The sequence below is a fragment of the Pan paniscus genome, chromosome 15 (genome assembly GCF_029289425.2).
Source record: "Pan paniscus chromosome 15, NHGRI_mPanPan1-v2.0_pri, whole genome shotgun sequence".
In the NCBI taxonomy this organism is placed as follows: Eukaryota; Metazoa; Chordata; class Mammalia; order Primates; family Hominidae; genus Pan; species Pan paniscus.
Window position 1 is genome coordinate 73,791,290 of NC_073264.2, and position 27,757 is coordinate 73,819,046.

Consider the following 27,757-nt stretch of genomic DNA (forward strand, 5'->3'; position numbering starts at 1 on the left):
AGTAGGGCCCGCTCCCCACAGGACCCTCCAATCGTCAGAGCCCTCGACGGCAGAGAACTCGCTCTCCCCACAGGCCATCTTGCCACCAGCTCTGAGGACACCGTGAATATATGGGAAAGTAAAGGGGATTACGCTGGAGCGGATGCGGAAGGCGCTGAGGCCAGGGCTGCTGTCATGAGTCCTCACATTTATGGATGGGGCTGATAAACTGTCACACTCCGCACCGTCAAGGACAAGGTGAGAAGATGAGCTGGAATGGCAGCACATGCCACAGGAGAGCTGGAAAGGCAGGTGGCTAACAACTAAAGCCATGGCCAGAGGGCGGGCTTCTCTGGAGAGGCCTCTGCACACAGGGAAGGGCCCCTAGGCCCGGGGTTTTGACTGCGTTGCCGATCTAGAGGCAAGAGAACACGCTAGGTGATGTCCTGAGGTCCCTTTCAGGCCTATTATTCAAGCATTATAATCAGGTGAAAAAAGAGACAGAAAAGCCAAGTTTTCCACACCCAGAGGAACCCAGCCTTTCATCATTGTTCTATACTCATGTAAATGCCTCTTTGCCTGTTACCCATGTGCTACCTGAGGGCACATGAGTAACACCTGAGGGCAGGAACCATGTCCTTCACTGTGGTATCCCTGGCCCCTGGCCAGCAGTGAGTGACACAGAACTGACAATCAATGCTGAGTGAAAGGATGGACAAATCATCACAGAGGCTTTTTGAGGGGACAAGAAAATCTGCCAGGCAAAGGGAAGTTAATGACTAGGAATTGAGTGGACAGAGAGTCCCCTGAGCACAGGGTGACCATCCTAAGTCCCTCTTATATCGGGGCACAGAAGAAGTGGGAAGGAGAGATATTGGAGCCCCTTGGAGAGAAGAAAGCTGTGGTGTGGAAAGCCACTGCATCTGCCTCCCCCAGGAATCCTCTCTCTTAGGCATTTCTTAGTCAACCAGAATGGAAGGCATCAAGAATCCCCAGGCTCAGCTGGCCCCAGAGTCTTGAGACTCATTCTGTCTCTCACCAGGGACTCAGCAGGAGCCAGTGAGAACAGAGGCCCCATCTTGCTGCGTGTTTTGGTGACTGTAGAAATAATATAAATATTTCAAAATGTGGAGTCAACCCTCCACCCTTCCTATGCCTGCCTTCTTTTCCTCCATCTTTATCCAATACTTACATCTTTAGATACAAACCTGGTGAATATTTACTCCTAAAAACTGTGCCATAAAAGCAGAAAACATATCCACTCACACTGATGTCTCCATCTTGATGGATATATTTGGTGAGAGTTGTAATTTGCGGTTTGCCAAAAGGCCACAACAATTTGCCAGCAGTGTGTGCACCATGTCACCAGCTCTGGGGCTAGATGGTCACACAGCCCCCAAGGAATGTCCTTTGTGCTCCAGCTTTAGGTGGGCAACCCTAGGTCTGCCATTAATGCTTCGGAATAGTAAGAAAAAGACCAAGTAAAGCTTAGGAATGGGTCGGATATGCTGGCTCACGCCTGTAATCCCAGCACTTTGGGAGGCCAAGGCAGGTGGATCATGAGGTCAGGAGTTCAAGACCAGCCTGGCCAACATGGCAAAAACCTCATCTCTACTAAAAATACAAAAATTAGCCAGGTGTGGTGGCACACACCTTAATCCCAGCTATTCGGGAGGCTGAGGCAGGAGAATCACTTGAACCTGGGAGGCAGAGGTTGCAGTGAGCCAAGATTGTGCCATTGCACTCCAGGCTGGGCAACAAGAGTAAGACTCTGTCTCAAAAAAAAAAAAAAAAAAAAGCTTAGGAATGTTCTCAGTGTTGATGACACTGAGATGAATATCTCATTATGTGACACGTAATGAGATATTTCAGTTTTCCAGTGTTTGGTGATATGGGTCAGTTCATGCCCTGGTGTGGCAACTTGTGATTGCTACCAAATGAGTTTGTTGAAGGAGAAAACGTTAATTTGAGAGCAACTATATCAACCAGGCTCTGAACAAAGTGATGTCACTCCCCTTAATGAATTCCAGACAGCTTGGTGTGTTAGAGCTGGATGAGTTTTGTCTGTTTAAGTTGTCGGGATATTATTATCGACATAATTAGGATTCAACAAGCCCCTTGTTTTGCTTTGCCCAGCCGTGCCCTCTCAACCCTCTTCACTAGCACCACTGAACTCTGTCTGCAAGGGGACCAGCATTTTCTTTGTTCTTCAGACCGAAAGCCGTATTTAAGAAAAGGGAAAGCATGAGCCTTCTGCTTTAGACCTGAGGATTTGGAAGGAATCAAGAGACCACAGAGTCTTGGGGCAGCACAGCCTGAGGATGGGGGCACACGCAGGGGCGCACTCCAAAAGCAGGCCGGGAAGTTGGTGCTGAGAGTCAGAGACGTCTGCCCTACATGGGATAGAGCATTAGGAAAAGAGCAAAAACCAAGGCTGCCCCTTCAATTTGACAGTACAACCTGACTCCTGGCCAGTTACCTGGCTCAGTGCATCCAAAAGAAAAAAGGAATTAAAAGGAAGTTGACTGACTGAACATCAGTCTTGGAAAGCTAGATTTCTGTAAGGTAGTGGTTTACCTGGGAACTTGTCAAAAATGCAAATTCCCAGTCAGGCACAGTGGCTCATGCCTGTAATCCCAGAATTTTGGGAGGCCAAGGCAGGTGGATCACTTGAGGTCAGGAGTTCCAGACCAGCCTGGCTAACATAGCAAAACCCCGCCTCTACTAAAAACACAAAAATTAGCTGGGTGTGGTGGTGCACACCTGTAATCCCAGCTACTCAGGAGGCTGAGGCAAGAGAATCACCTGAACCCAGGAGGTGGAGGTTGCAGTGAGCCGAGGTCGCACCACTGCACTCCAGCCTGGGTGACAGAACAAGACCCCATCTCAAAAAAAAAAAGGCAAATTCCAGGGCCTGAATTGCTGAATCAGAAACTCTGGGGGTGGGATCCAGTGGGTGGGCTGTGCTTTAACAAATGCTCCAGGTGATTCTGATGCAGCCTCAAGCTTGAGAAACATGGCTTTAATGTGGTGTGACAGTCAAGTCACCTGGAAGTCATTTACTTAATCTTCATCATAGCCTATGAGATAGATGCCATTAATGATCTGATTTTACATAGTGATCCATGAGGCATATGGAGGCTATGCAGCTCAGCTAAGGTCACACGTTAGTCAGTGGCTCACTTGGCTCTGAACCCAAGCAACCACGCACCTGGGGGGAGGTGAGTCGGAGAGGTGGACACGCAGGGCCTCACAGGCTAGGGCTTCCCAGATTTTGCTGTGCAAATCATTTGGGGATCTCATTAACATTCAGGTTGGAATTCATAGATCCAGGGTACAGCCTGAGATTCTACATGTCTTAAAAGCTCCCCTGGTAGGGTGGCCACGCATCCAGGTTTGACTGGGACAGAGGGTTCTAGGGCGTGGGGCTTTCAGTGCTGTAGCTGGGCAAACCTGGACAAGCTGTCACCAAGCCCCAGGTGCTTCTGACCACACTGTCAGATGCAAAACACAGACCCACAAGATGAGGAGTTTGGGTTGTATTCAAATGTGATGAAAGTGTTGAGAGCATGAGAGTGACATCATCTGCTTTATATTTTACATATATATATATTTTCTTAGAAACAAGATCTCTCTCTGTCTCCCAGACTGGAGTGCAGTGGCACAATCATGGCTTACTGCAACCTCAACCTCCTGGCTTCAAGCAACCCTCCCACCTCAGCCTCCCGAGTAGCTGGGATTATAGGCATGCACCACTACACCTGGCTAATTTTTGTATTTTTAGTAGAGATGGGGCTTCACCATGTTGACCAGGCTGGACTCGAACTCCTGAGCTCAAGCAATCTGCTCAGCTCAGCCTCCCAAACTGCTGGGATTACAGGTATGAGCCACAGCCTGCTTTAGAGGCTGGGAGACCAATAAAAAAAGTTTTAACAACCCAGGCAGAAGCCAGGGGTGGCCAGAAGATAGAGAGAGGGAGAAAACGTAGGGTATATTTTGGAAGACTGAAGGAAAACCAAGAGGCAAGGATGAATCCTAATATTTCACTTCAGGCTCAAGCTTTTTTTTTTAAAGAGCAAGTTTAGAAGAAAAAAAAATGAGAGCCAGGAAAGACAGTGAGACACAGAATGAGAGAGAAAGACTCAGGAAAATTATTGAATAGAATGATGTGTGATTTTTTTTTCTGTAGAAAAAAAACTCATTTACCAATTAAAGTATGACCTAGAATTTGTAATGCAGGGGTGGGGTCTATAAAACATCCCAAACAGCCTAAGTTAGTAAAGAGCTTTGAAGAGTAAATGTGCCTGCTATGGACTGAAGTGTGTCCCTCATCCCCAAAATTCATATGTCAGAGTCCTAACCCCCAAAGGGATGTTATTTGGAAAAGGGTCTTTGGGAGGCAATTAGGTTCAGTGGGGTCATGAGGGTGGGGTCCTCGTAATGAAATTAGTGCCCTTATTAGACACCAAAGAGCTTGTTTCTCTCTCTCTCTCTCCACCCATACACACCAAAGAAAGGCCATGTGAGGACACAATGAGAAAGCAGCTATCTGCAATCCAAGGAGAGAGCCCTCACCACACTCTGACCCTACCAGAACCTTGATCTTGGACTTCCAGTCTCCAGAATTGTGAGAAATAAATTCCTGTTGTTTAAGCCACCCAGTCGATGGAATTTTGTTAAGACAGTGCCTATTAACATGTTCATCTCTTTTGAAAAGCCACAATGCAGCATGATGCATTAGACAACTGGTCTTGAGGCAAAAGTTAAGGGACATCGGTAGGACCATGACAAAGATCCAAGCCTTGGGACTAGGGCCCATCACTCAGGGTTCCAAAGTCCTGACATAACTGAATGGTATCCAACTCAAGCCCATTCACATCTCAGCTTCCCACCTTGCTGTCTGTTACTCAACCTCTCTGAGCCTCAGTTTCCTTGTCTGTAAAATGAGAATAATAACATGTCCCTAATGGACTTATGATCATAGCATGAGGTGATGTGTGTAAAATGCCTGACACCTACTAGTTGTTCCGTCATCTCTTTCCCTCTTTCCTCTTCTACGTGCAAGATAATTTTATTTCTAACAAGGCAGGAAAAATCAAAGACCTAAATAAGTAAACTCTCCCAATAAGTGGTACATGACTTGTGAATTCACATTCATCCTCCCTGACCATGGATACATGACTTGGTCTTTGTGTGCCTTGCTGTCCTCTGGGGGATATAGCACTTGCCTTGCAGGGTTATTGTGAGGAATGAATGAGATACACATGGCATGCTTAGCACCATGTCTGACACGCTTAAGGAATGCAAGCAAGTACCATTGCCACTGTTGCTGTTTGGTATGTGGGTCTCTTCAATCCTGCACATTTCTAGGTAATTAGGCCCAAAATGCGAGAGAAATAAAAGAGATTCAGAGACAGCCAAGAGACACGTGGAGGCCCAATCCTAGGGCAATGGCATGGCAAATAAAAGGGTGCCACACTTGTCTAGATTGCCCTCCACAGCTTTCTCTGGCTGGGTTTTATGCCTCTGTCTTATTTCCACAATTGCACCAGAAGTTCTCCCAGGGCTGAGACCACGTTATCCCTTTCTGGAGGCCCAGTTATACTTCTCCCAACAACTGGGTGCATGTACAGTAAGTGCTTAATAAATATTCATATTGAGCCTGTTCAGAAGGATCTGTGTCCCATATCTAAGATTTAGCCAAGGATATGCCAGGGCCAGGTCAGGCTCTGATAGTTACTGCTGATGCCAATGACACCCCACAGGCAGTTAGCTTCACAGTGGTGGCAAAGTCCCATCACATGGGCTCAGATGGAACTATGACTCAGATGAGTCATCTGTGGTCACAGACATGCCTGTGGGCCCAAATGGGACAGAGATGGGACATTAGTGCTCACAGGCATGGTGCCAAACACTCACATTATCTCATTTAAGACTCACAGCAATCCCATGAAGTCAGGAGGATTATTACCCCTGTTTTATAGATGAGGCAACTAAGAAGCAGGAGTGTAGGTAAGTGGCCCACATTTGCACCACTGGAAGATGGCAGATTGCCAGAGTCACCATTCACACCCTGGACTGACCAACTCCACAGCCATTCCCTCAGCCACAGGGTCAAGGATGTAGATGACCTTTGAGGCCAGAAAATGAGCCCCAAGTATCCCCTGCAAGGACCAGAGCAACTCTATGGATTCCTTGCTATATAATCTGAAAACTGTCTAGTTAAATAATAATTTCTCTAAAGAACACCTGTTACTAGTTTCCCAATTTACTCTTTGAGAAGGAAGAACCAGCCCAATTTCCCAGAAAGAGCTCTGTATCTAAACTTTCCTCTGTCTCCCCTAATAACAAAGGCTGGATTTCTGGTGTCAAGTTTAGGTACGCAGTTGGCTGTGTAGGCTTTATGGCTTTTCAGTCACCTTTCAGAGTAATCTTAAATTTCTAAGCTTGTTTCAAAGGTAATTTTCACTCTATCTCTTAAAGCTTTTGGCCGCCCCCAACCCATATGTTAGAGGACAAGAGATGTCAGAAGACTAACATCTGTTAGATCTTTCCCAACAGTGTGGCAATGACATCATATGCTTCTTTTAGATAATTTGCACATTATCAGACTAATTTTCAGATTATCTAATCAGCAGACATTACCCTTAATCAACTTGGTTCTCCCCTTTCAGCTCTGCAGAGTACAATATGCCCTCCAAAGGCGTGCTAGAGCTGGGGCTCTTTTTTCTCTCAACAGAGGTGAAAAGCCTAACTTTGCACCAGGCACACCACCCTTGCACAAAAGGCTGAGACCTCCAGGAACCTAGAAGAACCCATCTTCAATTCCACAGACTTGAAAAATCAGCTTGAAATACATTTTATAGACTCATATTTTTTTAAATTTCCCTCTTAGGAGCTCTGAGTATGCTATAGAGAGTATGTTATATTTACTTATGCTATTAAATAAAAGAGATACAACATATAACAATAAGACTCCAAACAGATGTTTTTTAAGTTATTTGTTCTTGCCTTCTAGTAATTGCTACTCTGGCTTCCCACTGTCTATAGGAATAAAGACTACACAGAGGGGCATAGAAGACGCTTCCCACTGTGGCCCCTGATTACATTTCCATCTTTCCTCTGCATCCCCTAAATCCAACGTTACTATCAGACCCAAAGACTTCCAATTGTCTGAATGTGCCATGCTATTTCATACCTGCCTGCCTTCATGTACAGTTCCCTCTACCTGGGAAGCCCTCTCCCTCCTAAGAAATTCCTTCTCATTCTCCAATGGCTAACTTGAATGTCACCTCTTCAGTGAAGCCTTTGCAAATCCCCTAATGCAGTAGTCCTAAAGCTTTAGTATGCACCAGAATGCCCTGGAGAGCTTTGTAAGACCCAGACTGCTGGCCCCCATCCTTGGAGTCTCTGTTTCAGGACATCCAGTAGAACCTGAGAATCTACATTTTCAACAAGGTCCCAAGTGATGCTAATGCCACACTTGGAATACCACTGCCCTAAGGCATAGAAAGTACCCTGTGCCCTTGAGTCCTGAACTCCCTCACGGTTCTGTACACACCCCATTGCACACTCCCACTCAAGACTGTGAGCTCAAAGACAGAGCTGAGTCCTATTTATGCCTGTCCTCCCTAGTCCCAGCATATAGACAATATTCAATACATGGTTATTACATGGATGGGTGGATGGATAGATGGACAGATGAGATGGATGATGGATGGACGGATGGATGGATGGATGGGTGGGTGGGTGGATGGATGGATGGATGGATGGGTGGGTGGATGGATCGATGACGTATACACGGATGGATGGATGCATGGATGGATTAGACTGAATTTATTTACACAGCTTTTCATCCAGGCCCAGGACTTCATAAATGTCTATCCTCACTCTAAAAATTACCTCAAAAACATCATCTATAATCAATTCCCACTGTGCAGAGAAGGTAAAAAGAAGTTCAAAGAGTTTAACATCACAAGCCTATGTTAAGGAGGTTTTGAATTCTAGTCCAGAGCTCTTTCTGCTACTCTACCCCACTGGGGCTCCCTACCAAGGCTGCATTTAAGTAGTCACAATGGTATGCTTCTGAGTGTATCTTTCAGAGTCCTATCCTCCCCAGCTGCCCTCCCTTTATTCATGTATGTGTACATCTATGTGTAGGTGTATGTGTGTGTACATATGCATGCGCACACACACAGTCATTTATTTCATTTGCAAAAAGTAGGTGAAGGTGGTAAAAGAAATGGAGGCCGAAGAGGCACCCAGCCTCATGCAGGGAGAGGGTGGGATGCAGCCCACATGCAGAGGACCCCATCAGAAAAGCACTATTTCCCAAAGGGGAGTGTTTGAGCTCCAAGCATCCCTGGCTTCCTGTAGTTGAGGCAGAGAGGCAAGGGCACACAGGAAAGGGGACAAATGTACAGGAAACACAAGAAATGTATACTCAGGAGAAAATGAGAGACTGAGGGAGAAACAAAGGCGCGAGAGCATCAGCTTGGGGGCCAGGCGATCAGGAGTGGCAGTGGATTGCTGAGCTTGCAGCACAGGGCAGCATGGGTGGGGGCAGGGAAGGTCAGTGCCGGCTCCAGCAGTCCACTCTGCCCTTTCAGCAGCAGCACCAGGCGCGGGATGAGCCATGGGCTCTGCTGAAGACACAGCTGGGGGGCGATAGAGCAAGCGACAGCAGGAGGACCAAAGTCAAAAGGTCGCTACTGCTGCAGGTGGTGCAAACCCAGCTGCCCTTGGCCCTGCAAACCCTGTGTCTGTAAGGCTGTTTTTCCATTAGGCCTCCGCTCACATGCAGCCTGGGTCACCCTGCAGCTCTGCTAAAGGGGGAAAAAGTCAGCATTTCCACTTCACTGGTGTCCAGACCTTCTCCTGGGGGAGCCGCAGATTAGCCTCTTGGATTAAGCTCTCCTACCTGCCCCTCCCCTCCAAAAGCCTCACCAAGGGAGGATCACGAAGCTGAGACCTTAGGATGCTGCCAAGCTGTCACTTCCAATTCAGCACACAGCCCCAGTAGCATTTAGGGGCAGGATGGATGGGAGCCACCCCCTATCCCCAAACAGTGGGAGCAGCTAATGACTAGGTATTAATGATGCTGGCAATTAGTGCTCACAAGAAAATAGTCGGGGGGCTGCTCACCAGGGGAATGTGGGAGGGAGCAGAGCACACATTCGGGGCGGCGAGCAAGTCAGCGGCGTGTGTGGTGCAGAGAACCTGGGACGACCAGCTGCCTCATGGGTTTGTCCAGAGAAATTGGGGGTGGGGGAAAGGATGGTTTCTGCAGGCACTAAAAGCCTTTCTGCTGTACCCTCCCCACTAGCAAAACTGGGTTAATCACAGAGTTTTCCAGGAGGGCACTGTGAGATGTCACTAAAAAGGTGTTTGTGAGGATTCTGGAACCTTCTTCGTGTGGGGAGGCCCCGGATCCGCCTGGGAATACCTATTATTTTCTAGGAGGTTTTAAACCCTTGGCCAGGCAAATGATCCTTTTTGAAGAGCCCACTTTCTCATCAGCAGGGTGAGAAAGAGAAAAAGGGGAGGGGGAGTTGGAGTGTGTGCCACTCACTGACAAGCCCACAGAGGTGAGAACAAGCCATCCATGAAATTTCGTAGGCAGACGTCTCCACATCTCCACGTAGGGCGAGGGGAGACAGGCACAGCTTCTTTCCCAAGCAAGGCTGTGTGGCCTCAAGGGGAGGACACTAGAAGGCCAAACACACCCGCCCACGAGGGCTCGTAGGAGATCCACACCCGAGTGCTTGTCTCAGAAGTCAACCAACCCTGAGGGGACCACAGGGATCGCTGGGGAGACTGCCTCCTTCCACTTCAGGTCTGCAGCACACCTCCCCGTGCAGCCACAAACACCAAGCACATGGACGGACACATATGCACATGTGCACACACGCATGCACACATATACAAACACACACACGCACACGCAGGTACACACACAATACACATGCACACACACAAGCACACACACGCACAAACAACACGCACACACATGCACACGCACAAAGTACATACACAACACGTATACACACGCACACACAACATGCACGCGCACACACACACACACACATACACGCACACACACGCATAGACACACACACACCCGGCTCATAATGAGGCTACAGGAGAACCAAGGAAAATGAGACACAGACAGACAAGAAGCATTCCAAACCCCAGGGCATGAATAAAGGAACAAAATGGCCTGACATTTGAGAAGAGATATAAGGAGATAAGCTAGCACAGGGGAGTGAGAAATAAGGTTACCAAGCTAATAAACACTTTAGAGAGCGCGACAATGGCGAAGAAACACTTTTCAGGGAGCAACCAAAATCAAAGGAGATTCTTCTCAGCCTCCTCATGGTGGGAGACAACAGCTCCGTGTGACCTCTTGGTCACTTAGACCAGGGAAAAGAGGAGAGACAGGGAAGTGCAAGTATTGGCTGCCTCAGTACAGGTCAGTATCTTTTCCTTTTTGAAAGACAAGGGTGACTGGACCAAGGAAAGCTCTTCCCAGAGAGAAGGCCTCAGTGTTGGAGCTCCTCAGGCCCTGGCAAGGAGAGGCGGGCAAGGCTCGGGGGGCACCTCCTGCTCTGCTCTTCAGGTTCTGTCCAGGTGACAACAGCAGGTGAGAAAGCAAGGGTCTGTTGCACTAAAGGCTTGCACCTTGGAAGTGAGCAAAAATTCAAGAAGGTGCTGAAGGCTGAATTGCATCCCCTCCCCACTCCCAAATTCCTATGTTGAAAGCGTAACCCATGGTACCTCAGACTGTGACTTGGTTTGGAAGTAGGGTCCTCAAAGAGGCATTTAAAGAGGTAAAGTTAAAATGAGCTTGTCAGGATAGACCCTAATATCCAATCTGACAGGTGTCCTTACAAGAAGAGGAAATGGGCTGGGCGTGGTGGCTCACACCTATAATCCCAGCCCTTTGGGAGGCCAAGGCAGGCGGATCACGAGGTCAAGAGATCGAGACCATCCTGGCCAACGTGGTGAAACCCTGTCTCTACCAAAAATACAAAAATTAGCTGGGGGTGGTGATGAGTGCCTATAGTCCCAACTACTTGGGAGGCTGAGGCAGGAGAATCGCTTGAACCTGGAAGGCAGAGGTTGCAGTGAGCCAAGATCACGCCACTGTACTCCAGCCTGGTGACGGAGAAAGACTCCGTCTCAGAAAAAAAAAAAAGAAGAGGAAATGTGGACACAAAAGCGATGCCACAGCACGCATGCACAGAGGGATAACTGTGCGAGCGGACAGGAGAAGGCAGCATCTGCAAGTCAAGGAGAGGAAACCAACCCTGCCAGCACCGTGACCTTGGACCTCCAGCCTCCAGAACTGTGAGAAAATTAATTTCTGTGGTTTAAGCCACCCCATCTGTGGGGTTTTCTTATGAGAACCCTAGCAAACCCATAAAGAAGGCAATGTTACAAGGGGAAAGTGGGGTGGAGGTTAAGGGAGACCCCACACTAATCCGAAGAATGGTCTTGGCCACAGGTGTGTTCATTATTTCAAATCTTTGGTGAAAGTTGCCAGTGGACATCAGTTGACTAAGTCGTTGGCTAACACGCATCCTCTAATCCTAGAGTCTGAGTATTTTAAACGTCTGATCCCTTTCACTGCATTGAGTTGTTCACTTTCAGAACACCTACCACCAAATCTTCTGAACAAAATGAAAAACACATGGCCTGTCCACGAATATTCTTCACTGAGAGATCTCAGTGTGGCCCACATCTTCAAGCAGGCTCTAAAGATTCCATTATCCCATTTCCATGTTGAGATTTCTGCAGGCCCAGAGATCATAAGGGATGTTCTAGAGGAAAGTCAAATGGAAAATGCTAAGCCCCTTTGGATTCCCTAATTCATAATTGGAAGTTGAGGTAAGAAAGCAGAGAAACGGAAACACAAAATCTTCAGGATCATTTTGGGTCTTGAGAGCCCAACATCCCAAATGACAAATCCACCCAGATCACATTTGCCATTTGAATGCTGAAGCAAAGAACATGGGGTCTCCAGGCAGCATTTCTAAGGCAGCAGAGCCCTGTACCAAAATGTGATCCCCTCCCCTCTACAACAAAACCACAGCAATAGATAAGAATATTCTAAGGCACTTCGTAGACAAGCAGGCATTTCGAATGTGTGTCTGAACTGACACACCTATTACCTATGCCCAACCCAGTCTGAGTGGCTGGCTCTTCAGGAGTGAGGGAAAAGAGTTGTAGGTCTGGCATCTGACAGTGGCCAGGTAAGGACTTTCTCTTCTGCTTAACACTCACCTTCCTTCCTCTGGGAGCAGAGCAGGGTGTGTGAGCCCAGCCCTGCTATTGCTAAGCCTAGGGTTGGGCTGAGCTGCAGGGGCAGCTGGCTGGCTGGCTGAAAGGGCCAACACACTACAGCACATTGAGACCATGCAACGGTTGCTACCAGAAGATGCCAGCAGTGAGAAAAAGGAACAAGGAACACTCCCCAGCCTGTCTAACCCACTTCTTCACTGCCCCAACCTAACAAGTGGGCACTCACGCCTGTGGTTCTCATTTCTGTGGTTGGGTGGGGACCGAGTCTCCTGGTCTTGAGCTTCATCCCCCTCCTCGCTGGCCAGGTGAGTGTGAGCATAGTGGTAGCTGAGCCCCGGTCGGTTCTTGTAGCGCTTGCCACAGACTAGAGAGGAAAAGAGGAAAAAAGGGAGAGATACAAATATTAGCAACTTGTGCAGCCACCGCTATCATTCTCCCAGACAGTGATCCCATCCATCCACCCCAGAGCCAGGCTTCCCTTAAAACTGTCTCCCATCCCAACATCCCTTTCCCCCACCCAACAGAACCAACACCCTTGTAACAACTCAGGTCATGGAAAGAAAAACTGTAAAAGTAAAATATGAGGTTAAGAGCTGTGTGAGCACTCCACCGTTTCTAGCTGTGAGACCCAGAGCAAGTCACTTGACCTCTCTGTGCCTCAGTTTCTTCCGAGATAAAATGGGAACAATAACAGTACTTACCTCACAGGGTCATTGTGATAAGTTTATCTCTATGCAAAGTACTTAAAACAATATCAGGCACTTTGTAAGGGTAATTGTTATGACGTTGAATTCAAAGGGCACTGGGAATCTACCCAATCCAACATCCCATGACACAGATGAGGCAAGTGAGACCCAGCAACACCAAGTGACTTGCCCAGGAGCACACAACTAGTGTGGCAGAGCCACCAGAACCCATGTCTCCTGGGTTCCTGTGCACTGTCCCTTCCACCACCCCATGGTTGGCCTCTGCAAGAAGTAGAAAAGTTTTATCTGGATAATCCTTTTGATGTCTCACCCAGCGATTTTGTGCCAGAAACACATGCTGCACTTCTACCATGAACACCATGGAGTTAAAGCATCCTTGGTGGGTGCAGTCACCAAGAGCTTGTGCCCCTGATGCCCCAGGGCAGCCAAATCTGTAAAAGGTGCTCTCACAAGTACTACCTCTCAAATGGGGCAGTTTGAGCCAAGGGCAGCGAGCAATCGAAATGTGCCTTCTTGGAGCCAGGAAGAAAGGGCAGCAGTTCTGTTGGTTAGATGCTCAGTTCCTGGGAAGCAGAAGTCTGGCTAAATGGCTCAAGGTCACACTACCACCCTCAACCTCCCCACATAGGGATCATTATCTCGGCCCCTAGGGGGACGGCATTGCTGGTAGCAGAAACCTCGAGAGTCTTCCCAGTGAAATGTCCATGCCAACCTTCTATGCTTGTCCCCCAGCCTGGGTCCCCATCAGAGCAAACCAACCTGCTCTGCTGGAGTGCTTGAAAGTTACAAATTCTAAAAGACTTCTCCCTTGTGCTGACATGACCACGTCATACAAGGAAGCATAAATGCTTCACAAGGTGGGAAGAGCACAACTTTAGCATCAGGCCTGGGTTCAAATCCCAGTTCCAGCTGCTGAGGTTCACTGGCTGTGTGGTCCTGAGAGTATACAGAAGTGCTGTTATCCAGTCATCTTATCCAATACTCTTATTACTTCTGATAGAGTTTCTCTTCCTACCAGATTCTCTTGGGGTTTTTCAGTAGACAAACATTGGCCAAAATAATGTCACCTCTTCTTCCCCATATTTACATAAACTATTTTATCTTAGCTTAGATCATTTGTAAGAACCACCAAAACAATATCTTAAAATGGCAAAAGCAAGCATTTCCAATGTTAATGAAGGTGGATTTAGTGTTTCACTGTTTAGAACGATGTATCTGGCTAATTTTTAGTCTTTACCGAATTTAAGTAGTTCTTCTTATTCCTGTTATAGAGTTTTATTACAGGAGAATTTTATCAACTACGCTTTCAGCATCTACTATAATATGATTCTCCTTTAGTTGGTTGATAAGGTAAATTACGTTGATTTCCTAATATTTCCTATTATTGAACCATTCTTGCATTCCTAGAATGCACTCCATTTGGTCAGAGTATATTATTTATTTGATATACTGCTGCATTCTGCTTTCTAATACTGCATCTTGAATCTGTACTAAGACTTGAGCTCAATCTATAATTTTTGGACTATCTTTTATTAGGTTTCAATTTTATGGTGATGTTGATTTCTAAAAATTAACTGAAGAGTTTTGCTGCATGAAATTGGACAAGCTGCAGCTCTGTGCCTTTTCTTTTATCTGAAAATGAGGATAACAGTACTTATCTTGCAGGATGGGTAAAGGTATTATAAATAGCATTTGCAAGCAGCTCTCTCAATACCCAGCACATAATAGATGTTCAATAAATGGTAAATGAGGGGCAAGGGCTGTCAGCATTTTTTGCTGTATCTTAGGTACTGGATCTTCCTGAAAAGAGGGACTTTGACCCTTGCCTCATATTATAAAATCTGGCAATTGGTTGGACTTCTTTGTTAAGGTAAGATGAGAGTCTGAAATTCAAGTTGGTGACCCAGTGACTATAAATTCAAGGCCCAATGTTTAGCTCCCACTTATAAGTAGAACATATGGTATTTGATTTTCTGTTTCTGCATTAATTCACTTAGGATAATGGCCTCCAGCTGCATCCATGTTGCAAAGGACATGATTTTGTTCTTTTTATGGCTGTGTAATATTCCATGGAATATCCTAAACACTGGGTACACACAGACATAAAGATGGAAACAACAGATGCTGGGGACTCCAAAAGGGGGAAGGGAAGGAAGAGGGCAAGGCTTGAAAACCTACCTATTGGGTACTATGTTCACTAATTGGGTGATGGGTTTAATAGAAGCCCAAACCTTAGCATTATGTAATATACGCATGTAACAAACCTGAATCTAAAAAAATAAAAAATTAAAATAAATAGGCCTATCATTGGCTACTTACATTCATATATTCTCTCTTCCTCTCTCTCATAAATATTGTAAAAAAATAAAATTAAAATAAAATAAAATAGTGCTATGCATCTTAATTCCATGTGACTCAGGAAGCTGGACCCAAAGAGGCCCCTGAGGTGCACTCTGGATCTGCTTGTGGCTTTTTCTATTTAGCTTTTTAGATAATCTGAAGTTAATACACAGCAAATTATGGGGTCATTGCATATAAATCCATTTAGTTGCCAGGCATACTGTTAGTAAGGAATAAATGCTTATTAAAAGTAATGATAATGATATCAGTATTTACACAAAGAGGCCTCAGCCACCTCTGCAGATCCCCAGTATAAACTCACAGCATTTCACTTGTGCCATTTTGTTATGTCAATCATCACTGTTGCTTAATCACACAATTTCAGGATCTTAATGGTCATTTTGTCTATCTAGAGAAGTGTTTTATTCCCAATAACTCTAGAAGGCTGTTCTGGACAACTCCATTGATAGGGAACTCACTACCAGTCAAAGCAGGCATTTCTCCTTTAGACTCCTTGAATTATGGCTATGTCTGCACTATGTCTCTTAAGGACAGTTTCATATCAATTTCATCTTGATATCAACAACTCCACCTTATATGTTGACATATACATACTACGCCTTCAAAACATATTTGTTGAGTGGCTCATGAATGAATACAGAACCATTTTGTGGGAAGGCCAGGAGATGGGCGAAGAGGCAAGTTGTAGAATCTAATCCTTCTACCCACATTAAGCTCAGACTAATTGTTCTTAAAAGTCTACAAAACCAAACCTAAGCAAAAAGCTCCCTCTATCTCCTTCCCCAACATGGTAGAAAGTAATAATGTTTAGAGCAAATCCTTTTGCTAGAACAGAGATTCTCAAACAGTGGTCCCCAGACCAGCACCGTCCACATCTCCTGGCAACCTGTTAGAGATGCAAACTCTTGGGCTCCACCCCAGACTGACTGAATCAGAAACTCTGGGGGTGGGGCCCAGTGATCTAGATTTTTAAAAGCCCTCTAGGTGATTCTGATGCACACTAAAGTTTGAGAACCACTGGGCTAGAAGGCTGAATCTATTTAGGCTTGGCTCCACCAACCCTACGTCCACATGCCCTTCTTGATGGATGGCCGTGGCAGGCAAGGGCAGGATAGGCAGCCTTGAGACCTTTGTTCAGTTATTAGCAGAATCAGGACCAGACAATACATGGAGGTCCCAGAAGCCAGACTTCTTCATGAAGAGCCCTCTGGATGGAGCTCCATTTTTAACCGGGTATTTGTACCATGTCATTCTTCTATCACCAGGTCTTCAATTCAAGAAATATTTATTAGACACCTAATATGTGCCCCACCCTGTGCCACAAGAAGGACAAAAATGAACAAGCCCCAGACCCCTCCATGGAGGAGGTCGCAGTCTAGCAGAGATCTGCATGTAAACAAGCCAGGGGGAGGTGGGTTGGATACAGGGTGAGACCGTGCCAGGCAAAGAGGGACATCAAAGAGGGGACAGGAAACTGGCTTGAGTGAGTAGGGTAGGGCTTCCCAGAGAAGGAGCCCCTGACATGAGCAGGACTTCAGCAGGCAAAGGGGGTTCAAAGCACATGCAGTTATCACCTCTGCAAACTGCGAGAAGTCTAACAAAGTTGAAGAGGTGGAGCGGTGGGGGTGGATGTGAGGAAGACTAACAGGAGAGGAAGCTGAGCAGGGCTTTATCCTGACAATGGGGCAGCCAGGAGAGGATTCTATCCTGAGGACCAAGTTAAGCAGACTGACATGTTAGAAATACTGCTTAAGATTGTAGGGCAGAATATGGATTTGAAGGTGGCAAGGGGCTATTTCAATTGTTTACCCGTGCAACAATGAGGACTTGTGCATGGAGAGGAAAAATGGGGTGGGAGAGGGGTTAATGAGAGAACTTGGTGGAAAAGGGAGTGAGTAAGAAAGCAAGGAGGAACCCAGAAAGACTAACATGGCCTTCCTGGCCAGGCCTGACCCAGCCCCACCCACCTCTCCAGCCTCTTATGACACCACGTTCTGCCTCCACACAGCCCTTCTGCTCGCTGGCCTTTTCGTTTATTATAGATTTCTCTTCCCACCACAGAGTCTTCACACAAGCTCTTTCCTCTGCCTAGAATGTCCCCATCCCCAATTTGCCTGATTAAGGTCTAATCATCCCTCTGATCTCAGTTCAAATGTCCTCCCCCAGGAAAGTCTTTCAAATCAAAATTACAACCTTAGTTTTTTGCCTTCCTAGGACTAATCACGTGTCAATACAGACAGTCCGCAATTTACAATGGTTTGACTTTTGATTTTTCAGCTTTACAATGGTGTGAAAGCAATACACATTCGATAGAAACCATACTTCAAGGACCTATACAACTGTTCTGTTTTTCAGTTCAGTATTCAATAAATTACATGAGATATTCAATGCTTTATTCTAAAATAGGCTTTGTGTTAGATGATGTTGCCCAACTGTAGGCTAATGTATATTTTCAAAGTAGGCTAGGGCTGGGCATGGTGGCTTACACCTCTAATACCAGCACTTTGAGGGGCCAAGGTGGGAGGATCCCTTGAGCCCAGGAGTTGAAGACCAGCCTAGGCAACATGGTCTCTACAAAAAATACAAAAATTACAAAAAATACAAAAATTAGCCACGTGTGGTGGTGCGCACCTATAGTCCCAGCTACTCAGGAGGCTGTGGTGGGAAGATCACTTGAGCCCAGGAAGCAGAGGTTGTAGTTAGCTGAGATCACACCACGGCACTCTAGCCTGGGTGACAGAGCAAGACCCAGTCTCAAAAACATAAAATAAAAAAGTAGGCTAGGCTACGCTATGGTTTAGTAGGTTTGGTAGGTTAGGTGTAAGACATGCATTTTCGACTTAGGATATTTTCAACTTATGATGGGTTTGCCAGTACATAGCACTGCCATAAGTGGATGAGCATCTGTATGCATCTCTCCCACTGGCAGCAAGCATGGCAGGTCCTGTGTATCCGCAGGTGCTGTGTCCCGATGACCAGCACAGGGCCTCACTTGTGGCAGGTGCTCAATGTCAGCTACAGAAAGCAAAGAGATGCACATGTTTCTGACGTGGGCAACTGGGTAGAAGGATGAAGGAGGAAAACCAGATTTAAAGAAGGAAGAAAATGAGTTGAGTTCACCTGAAGCTTGGGAAAGACACATAGATTTTGGAGCTGGCAGGGTGGCAATGGATGTTATAAGTATGGGGAAAAGTGTCAGGAAGAGATTGTGGAGAGAGAAAAGCGGTGCCTACACAGGATAGAACTCAGAAAACACCAGGATCTTAAGAAACTGGTGGAAAAAGAGAAACTGATTTTTTAAAAATTTGTTTAGAAAGGGTTGAGTGTGGTGGCTCATGCTTATAATCCCAGCACTTTGGGAGGCTGAGGCAGGAGGATCACTTGAGGCCAGAAGTTCAACACCCATCTGGGCAACATAGCAAGGTCCCATCTCTGCAAAAGACAATTCAAGATTAGCCAGGTGTAGTGGCATGCTCCTGTAGTCCCAGCTACTTAAGAGGCTGAGGTGGGAGGATCACTTGAGCCCAGGAGGTCGAGGGTGCAGTGAGCCATGATTGTGCCACTGCACTCCAGCCTGGGTGACAGAGATTCTGTCTCAAAAAAAAAAAAAAAATTAGTAATTGTTAAGAAAAACTCACACAGGAGTGAGCAACATAAGCCAAAGGAACAGGGTTTCAAGACGACAGTAACAATGACACCACCAGTCACAGGTCCTGCCAACAGCTATTGAGTGTTTACCACAGACCAGGCCCACTCCAAGTGCTTCAAGTAAATTGACTCACAGCAACCTGCATCCCCATTTTAAAGAAAGATGAGGAGATTCTGCACCGAGGCAGAGCCACAGTAATAAATTAATCAGATGCCTGAGAAGGGTCAAGAAGGTTGGAGACTAAGAGACCACTGGATTTGGAAATTGGGAAGTTGCCTTAGCAAGAAGAGAATCCACAAAGTCGAGGAGCACAACTGCAGGGTGCTCCAAGAAATGAGGAAGTGCTGATGGGGCCAGCTGTGGGAGGAGGAAAGAGGGAGGTTGGTGGATGGAGGGGAGCTTAGGATCAGGGCAGACCAGGGTGGAGCCTGTGTTTTACCAGCCTATTCTGACTCCCAAGTCTTTGTCCTTGGAATGATTTCATCATAGGGGCAAGAGGAAGAGTGAAGACTTCCAAGAGTTATTTTGGTTGGATTGCATCAGGATCAAACTGCTTCATTACAATGGAAAGAAACGTCTTGAAATCCTACTTTGACTGGCTTAGAAAAGCCAGCACTGTTTCTCCTTCTGTGTTTAATCATGTCTTCCTGTCACTGCAAACACCATGGGCCAGCGTCGTGAGCCTGTGACCTGTGCTTCCAGACAGGGTCCGAGTTCAGAAAGGCCCCACACTTGGTTTAATGCCCTGCTGTTGGCATCTTGAAATTCTTAATATTTATTGAACAAGGGCCCCCGCATTTTCATTTTGCAGTGGACCCTACAAATCACGTAGCCAGTTCTAGAAGTCTGTTGGGTTCAGAGTGGAGATCTGAGACTAAGTTACTCCAAATAGCTGACCTGATAGTCTGAGAGCTGCCAAGGTGAACCCAGGTCCCAACCAGCCCTGAGTCAGGCATAAAATTCCCTTCTGAGATAATCTTGAAAGTCTGGCCAGAGTGATTAGCTGCTCAGTAGTCATCATCTCAGTGCCATCAACCACCCAGGCCTGGCTTCTAGATCGGCTCTGCCCTCAGAGAGGCAGAATCTGCAGCAGGTAAGTGGGCAGGCTGGATCTGAACTGCCTGGGTTCAAGTCCCAGCTCTGCTGTTGACTCTGTGATCTTGGGCAAGTTACTAATCCTCTCTGTGCCTCAGCATCCTCTCTGTAAAACAAGGTGGATCATGACAGCACACCTGCTCCCCGCGGTGAGACCCATATGAGAGAATGCATTTAAAACAAAGCCCAGCTCATGGGGAGTCGTGGCTGTTCTCAGCTGCTCTCATCACCACTGCTGTCAAAGTGGCCCAACAAAGAGAATAAACCCCAAAGTGGGGAGTTATTTCTCCTCTGAAGTCTGGAGTGGAATAGCAAGGAAAAGAGGGTGGGAAAAGAAACATTTTGAAAATAAAGTACTGGAACCATCTGCTCTCCTTTTATCATGTCGGCATTCTCACTCTGGAAATATCTGTCGTGCGGAATCAGCCTGAGCCCCAGGAGCGCTGAAGCAGCAGAGAGGGCCATGCCCCATCTTCCCACTCCAGTCTCCTTCCCCGGGGGCAAGCGCTTTTGCATCATGCACCTCTGAAGCCACCACCCCTGGGACCAGTCAGCCCTGCCTGTGCACGACCTAAGGTCCTTCTTTTCACCTTGGCAAGCGTGCACCTGGATTTTGTGTTCCTGGCACGGTGCACATGGAGAGCAGTGGCTGTGACAATAAGGGAGGTCCAGCTTGCCTTCTCTTTCTCCTTCCCCCTGGGGCGGATCCATCTGTCAAGCTGCAGAAGGAGTGTTTGCCCACTTCCCAATCCAGAACTGGATTCTGCATGCAGGACCTCCTGTCTGGAGTTATGGATGCCTTCAGTGCTACTCCAAAATATTTACTGCACGCCCCCTGCCCCTCTTCAAACCTACCCCACTCCTAGTCTGGGCGGGGGTCGGGGGGAGCAGGGAGGAGGAGGAATCAGGGGCAGCTTGTGTGAACAAAGCCGCTGCAGCAGACAGCAGAATCCTTCCTGCCGGGGAGAAGCGGCTGCCTTCCCCACTGATAACTTAATGACTCTGGCACATTTTCATCAGCCCAACTTGGAGCACACAGTGGGTATCTGAGCCAGTGGTTTCCAAGAGACTGAAAGCAGTGACTGAAGGCAATTACAGGATGAGCATCCCAGAGACAAAGCCTGGGCCCTGGGAGTCACCAGCCAGTCACCAGCCACATCTCATTCCCAGCTCTGCCCCGTGGCACTGACATACAACCCTGAGGACACCGCTTCCTTCTCTCTGCAGCTGGACTTCCTCATCTGTCACCCAGACCCCACCATGCCTGTCATCTGCCGATGCCTCCAAGGCATCACACCTACCATCAGGCAGCACCCATTCCCATGCAGAATCTCACAGCTCAGGAGGCAAGGATCCCCATTCCACAGATGAAGAAACTGAGTCTGGGGGAATTTAAGCAATTCTCTGGATGGCACAGCCAGAGTTTGAGCCCTGGTCTGTCTGCCCTTGAAGCACGTGACTGAAAGGTGCGCTGGTGAGTCTCTGCTTGGCACTGCCTCCCTCCCCACCCACCCCAACGGCCTGGGGCTGACTGGCGTGGCCTGCTTCACCCATGCTCCCTTGCTCTCGGCAAGGAGGAGGCACCAGCAGGAGAACGGAGGGTGGGAAGAAAAACACATGGGGGGTGGGAAGAAAAACATGTGGGGACTTGGGCCCTGCCCTGCCTGGGCACTGTGCTATACAGGGGCTGTATAGGGGCCCACCTCCAAGACTCCAGTCCTGCCTGGCTCTGGGAACCCCATGTCTCCCCTGCTCCTTGGAGCTGGGGATAGGGAGGGCTTCCCGCTCTCCCTGTCAGCACCTTCATCTTGCCCACACCTTCATAATCACTCTGGCATCAAATTCCCTTCCATCCAGCCCTTCTGAGTGGAATCCCACATCCTGCCAGATACCATTTTGACGCATATTCACACCCTACCAGACTGGTTCATAGAAGTTTGGGGCCACCAACACCTCCCAACGACCCTCCATCTTCTCTCTGCAGAACCATCTGGGGGATGGAGGAATTCCTACAACCAATTCCCCCGAGCAGGGAGAAGCCCCAACTGAGAAAAGCCCTGTGTGACTCCCAGATACAAACTCAGATCGGGATAAAGCCCAGGAGGTACTTCCAAAAGCCACCTGCTCAGACTGAGTACGCAGGGTACAGTTGTTCATCCCACAGCCGCTTCAACTGGCCAGGCTTTTCTCAAAAGCCAACAGTGGATCCAACCCGCAGGTGGGCTTCTCCTCCCTCCCCTGCCCTTGAAGTTCGAGGCCAGCAGACTCGGTGGCCTTCTAGAGACCGGGGGTCTGGCTCTGGGTCTGATACTAACCCGCTATGCACCCTTGGACAAATTCATACCTTTCTGGGTCTTGATTTTTCTTATCTGCAGAATATGGGGGTTGGATCAGATGATCTCTAGCACTTCACAACTCTCTGCAGGTCCTGAAGCTATTATCTCCTCAACTGTGATAGGAAAATGATGAGGCTCCCAGAGGCTGGCTACATCCACCTCCCCCCACCCCACCCTGCACGATTGGCAGCTGCCATCCCATGGCTTCATACCTTCTTTCAGGCCACCCTTGATGCTTATTTTAAGCTGAATTCCTTTGGATGGAGACACAGGGGATTGGGGGTAGGGGTGGGGTAAAACACCCTGATTTTTCACAGCCACATTCCTTGGGGCCTGGTGGTGACCCAGGATCTATCAAACTCCAGTGACCCAAAAGTCCTGTGTCTTCATCAAGGGAGAGTGTCCTGCTTATTTTGGGAATTTACTAGATGTGAGGAAGAACAGAGACAAGCAACCAGACTCTCATTTCAAAATATTCTATCACCTGATTGCTGGATCCTCAGCAGGGAAATGCAGAAACCCCTAAAACCAAAGCACTCCATGTGTTATGGGAATGTTTCCTGCCCTGCTGAGAAGCCAGGTAACAGAATGCAGGTGAACTCGGGAGTCTGCCTTCTTGGGTCAGCTGATTTGCAATGTGACCTTGGGCAAGTGACTTAGTCTCTCTCAGCCTCGGTTTCCTCGTCTGTAAAACAAGGGCAATAACAGTTTGTAGCTCATGGGGGAGGTGTGAGAACTGCAGGAGTTCATCTTCTTAGAATGCTCAGCCCAGTGCCTGGCACACAGCACATGTTCAACAAACATCAGCTATTTTTGATCATCCATTTCACTTGATCAGACAACTCCCTTAGATCCTGCAGCAGCTAGGGCACAGAACACAACTGGGGCCCCAGCTTAGGTGTTAAATAAGTACCTTTTCTTGATTCAGTATAAAGAAAATAAACATTTATTGAAAATATCTATGAACCAAGCAGTGAGCTAATTGTTTTTACACAATTTCTCATTGAACCCTCTTGGAAACCCACTAAGGTTAATATTATTGTTCTCACCTAACAGACCAGAAAACAAAGGCTCAAAGTGGTTTTGTGATTTGCCTGAGGTCATGGCTAGGAAGTGACCTGGTAAAGATTCAAATCCTAGCTTTCTGACTCCGGAACCACCTTCTTCCAACTGGCATCCCTTGCAGGGTGGTGTCTTTGATTCCTGATTCTAGTGAGTCCTGCGTTAGCATGTCCTTAATGAGCTTAAATTAAGAGTGAAACTGAATTCTCTTTTCAATTTTACAATAAAAATAATTTAAATAATAAATGTCATTGTCAACATTTCTGGGGAAGGTAAAAAGAGAAAGGTCAAAAATCAGACCTGATTACCCTAAGCTGAGGCAGCCCCCAGGCATCTGGGAATCTTGCTAGCATCCTCTCTCTCAATATCCCTGTACACCTCCCATGCCAGGACATCAGTGCGGCCTCAAATGCTGAGCAGGTTTTATTTGTGAGTTCCAGGCTATCCAGTGTGATTCCCCGCCCCCTGCCTGAGGTAGGCCTTCTTCCACCTACAATGTCAGTGTAAGCTCCTCAGTTCCTTAGAGGAAACAACAACTGTCCATTAGCATCTGTTAGACGTTTCTGCCTGGATTCCTGCCATTTCCACCAACTCATATGTCAGTTTCATCACACTCCCAAAATTACTTCCCCTTTTAGGATATTCCAGTTAAGCTACCCCTTTTGTCTCAATGACCCAAGTGCAAGATGTCAAGAGTCATCACTGCCACCTCCCTCTCTCCTCTCTCCTGCTCTCCACATCCTGTCCATCATCTGCCGGGTTCTGTGAATTTCTCTTTCATTAAGTCTTATTCATCTGCTCCGTCTATTTCACTGCTGCTATCACCACCATCCAGATTTCATGTCTTCTCCTAGCTGACTAGAAAAGGCTCTTCTCGGCCGGGCGCGGTGGCTCACGCCTGTAATCCCAGCACTTTGGGAGGCCGAGGCGGGCGGATCACGAGGTCAGGAGATCGAGACCATCCTGGCTAACACGGTGAAACCCCGTCTCTACTAAAAATACAAAAAATTAGCCGGGCGTGGTAGCGGGCGCCTGTAGTCCCAGCTACTCGGGAGGCTGAGGCAGGAGAATGGCGTGAACCCGGGAGGCGGAGCTTGCAGTGAGCCGAGATCGCGCCACTGCACTCCAGCCTGGGCGACAGAGCGAGACTCCGTCTCAAAAAAAAAAAAAAGAAAAGGCTCTTCTCAGTCATCAGGCTTCAGGCTTTCCTCCCTGAACACTGAATCCTACAGATCAACCTTCCTAGAGGTGTCCCTAGGATTGTCATGAATTACCACGGACCATGCAGGCCAACCTCTAAGCCAGGGGTCCCCAACCCCCCGGGCTATAGACTGACACCTGGGCTGCACAGCAGGATGTGAGTGGCGGGCAGGCAAGAGAAACTTCATCTGTATTTACAGCTGCTCCTCATCATTCGCATTACCGCCTGAGCTCCACCTTCTGTCTGATCGGATTAGATGTCACATTGGATTCTCACAGGAGCACAAACCCTACTGTGAACTGCACATGCAAGAGATCTAGGTTGCACACTCCTTATGAGAATCTAATGCCTGATGATCTGTCACTGTCTCCCATCACCCCCAGATGGGACCATCTAGTTGCAGGAAAACAAGCTCAGCTCAGAGCTCCCACTGACTCTACATTATGGTGAGCTGAATAATTATTTCATTATATATTACAATGTAATAATCATAGAAATAAAGGGCACAATAAGTGTAATGTTCTCAAATCATCCCAAAACCTGCCCTCCGCCCCTGGTCCGTGGAAAAATTTTCTTCCATGAGTCCCTGGTGCCAAAAAACTTGGGTACTGTGGCTCTAAGCACCTCAGCCTGATGTTCCCAGCAACCCTGGTCTAACTCTGTGCCCCCAATCTCCCTACCCACATGCTCTGGGTTAGTCGAGCTGAGCCTTCTTCTTCCCTGGTATGCACATCCCACATTCCCTTCTCCAGACATTCATCAACAGTTTGAAAGCACCACTGTGCTGGGGCTGGGCTGCAAGTTGATTCTGGCCTGGGCCCTGCCCTCAGAAGGCTCACAGTCCAGCCTGAGGGAGCAGAGAAACAAACTGTCATCACACAATGTGGGAGGCAGCCTACCAGGAGGTAGGCACAAGGTACCAGCAGCTTCCAGAAAGGGACAGTGATAGTGTGTGTGGTGGGGGAGGGAAGGAGAATGAGAGAGAGAAAAAAAAAGAGAGAGAGAGAGATGAATGACTGGGATCAAATCTTGGCTCTAGCATTTATTCACTATGTGACCTCAGGAAAGTTAATTAACCCTTCCTCTCCCCAGTTTCCTTATCTGTAGGATAGAGATGACCAAAGCATCCATTTCATAGCACTTTTGTGGGAGTTAAAGAGTTAATATAGATGAAGCCAACAGAATATTCCAGGTCTATAATATAAGTCAACAAACTTCAGCATTATCATTATTACCTCTTCCCCGTACCCCTGGGCACACCCATCCACCCCTGGGGGCCAATATCAATTCCATCCATGCGCCCTAAGGGCCTTCCTGGCATCCTGGGGCTGCACTCTCTGACACAGCAGCCCCTCTTCGTGTGACCACTCCCTGCCCTGTTCCTTCAGTGCTCACTGTCCCCTCAATTAAATACCGCCCCGGCAGTGTGCTATCTCCTGCACAATATCAGCCTTTCTCCTTCCAAGCATATTGGAGAAAGAGAAAATAAGACCAAGGTGGGGGAAACCTTTGTCAAGCACATGCCATGTGCAAAGCTTTTTACATACATCATCACAGTCAGCTTTCCCACTGTGCCCCATCCCCACCACACACCGGAGGACACGGAGACTCCTGCAGCAAAATGACTTTCTCGATGTCACAGATAACAAGCAGCAGAACCACTCCAAAGTCAGGGCACATCCTGCTTCACCCAGCTCTCTGCAACCTGGCAGACCCATCAGGCTCCTTGCTTTCCTATACTCCCCACCATGACTCAAAATAAGAGAGATCAAAGGCCATGCACCAGGCCCTGCAGCCTCACAACTGTACTTCTAGGCAACAATAAAGCATTATGCAAAGGTATAGCTGGAACAGTGCTTTTTTTTTTCTTTTTTCTTTTATTATTATTATACTTTAAGTTTTAGGGTACATGTGTACAATATGCAGGTTAGTTACATATGTATACATGTGCCATGCTGGTGTGCTGCACCCATTAACTCGTCATTTAGCATTAGGTATATCTCCTAAAGCTATCCCTCCCCCCTCCCCCCACCCCACAACAGTCCCCAGAATGTGATGTTCCCCTTCCTGTGTCCATGTGTTCTCATTGTTCAATTCCCACCTATGAGTGAGAATATGCAGTGTTTGGTTTTTTGTTCTTGCGATAGTTTACTGAGAATGATGATTTCCAATTTCATCCATGTCCCTACAAAGGACATGAACTCATCCTTTTTAATGGCTGCATAGTATTCCATGGTGTATATGTGCCACATTTTCTTAATCCAGTCTATCACTGTTGGACATTTGGGTTGATTCCAAGTCTTTGCTATTGTGAATAGTGCCGCAATAAACATACGTGTGCATGTGTCTTTATAGCAGCATGATTTATAGTCCTTTGGGTATATACCCAGTAATGGGATGGCTGGGTCAAATGGTATTTCTAGTTCTAGATCCCTGAGGATCGCCACACTGTCTTCCGCAATGGTTGAACTAGTTTACAGGAACAGTGCTTTTAATAGTAAACGGATATTAGACCATCTAAACATCTAACAGTAGAACATTGAGCAAATTACGAGACATGTCCATAAGCTGTGGCACATCTGCATAATGGAACACTATATAGCCCTAAAAACTATGTCATAAAATCTATTTATTGACACAGAAAGATGTTCCTGATGTATCACTGAGTGGGGCAGAGGGGCGTTAAAATGGTACGTATCATTTCTTAGTCGTCTTCTGTGTGCGTGTGTGTGTGTGTGTGTGTGTGTGTGTATGTGTGTATAGACAGAGACAGAGTTAATCCTAGAATGGAATACAGCAAAACAAAATGTAAGTTATCTCCAAGGAGTGAGATTATGGGTGACTTTTATTTTTTCCTCTATTTTTTTTTTTTTGAGACCGCGTTTTGCTCTGTCATCCAGGCTGGAGTGCAATGGCGCAAGCTCAGCTCACTGCAACCTCTGCTTTGCGTATCTGTAATTCCTGATTATTCTGCAATGAACAAATACTATTTCCATAGAAAAAGTTATTTTAAAAAAATAATGAAAAGCACCTCTACAATTGTTAATATCTACCCTATTATGGG

The 27,757-nt window shown here is 47.2% G+C and overlaps 1 protein-coding gene across 7 annotated transcripts in view; it reads right to left on the reverse strand.

Annotated features, from left to right (window-relative positions):
• The window catches only part of DPF3 (double PHD fingers 3), a 286,317-nt gene that overhangs the window by 71,372 nt on the left and 187,188 nt on the right, over positions 1-27,757 (reverse strand). For all 7 annotated transcript variants that reach the window (XR_010109819.1, XR_008620912.2, XR_008620913.2 and 4 more), the window contains one exon: positions 12,509-12,646. Coding sequence is in view for 2 of the 7 variants with exons in the window: in XM_003824125.6 (XP_003824173.1) it covers positions 12,509-12,646 (138 nt within the window). In the remaining 5 variants the exon portion in view is untranslated. The remainder of the gene's footprint in view (positions 1-12,508; positions 12,647-27,757) is intronic.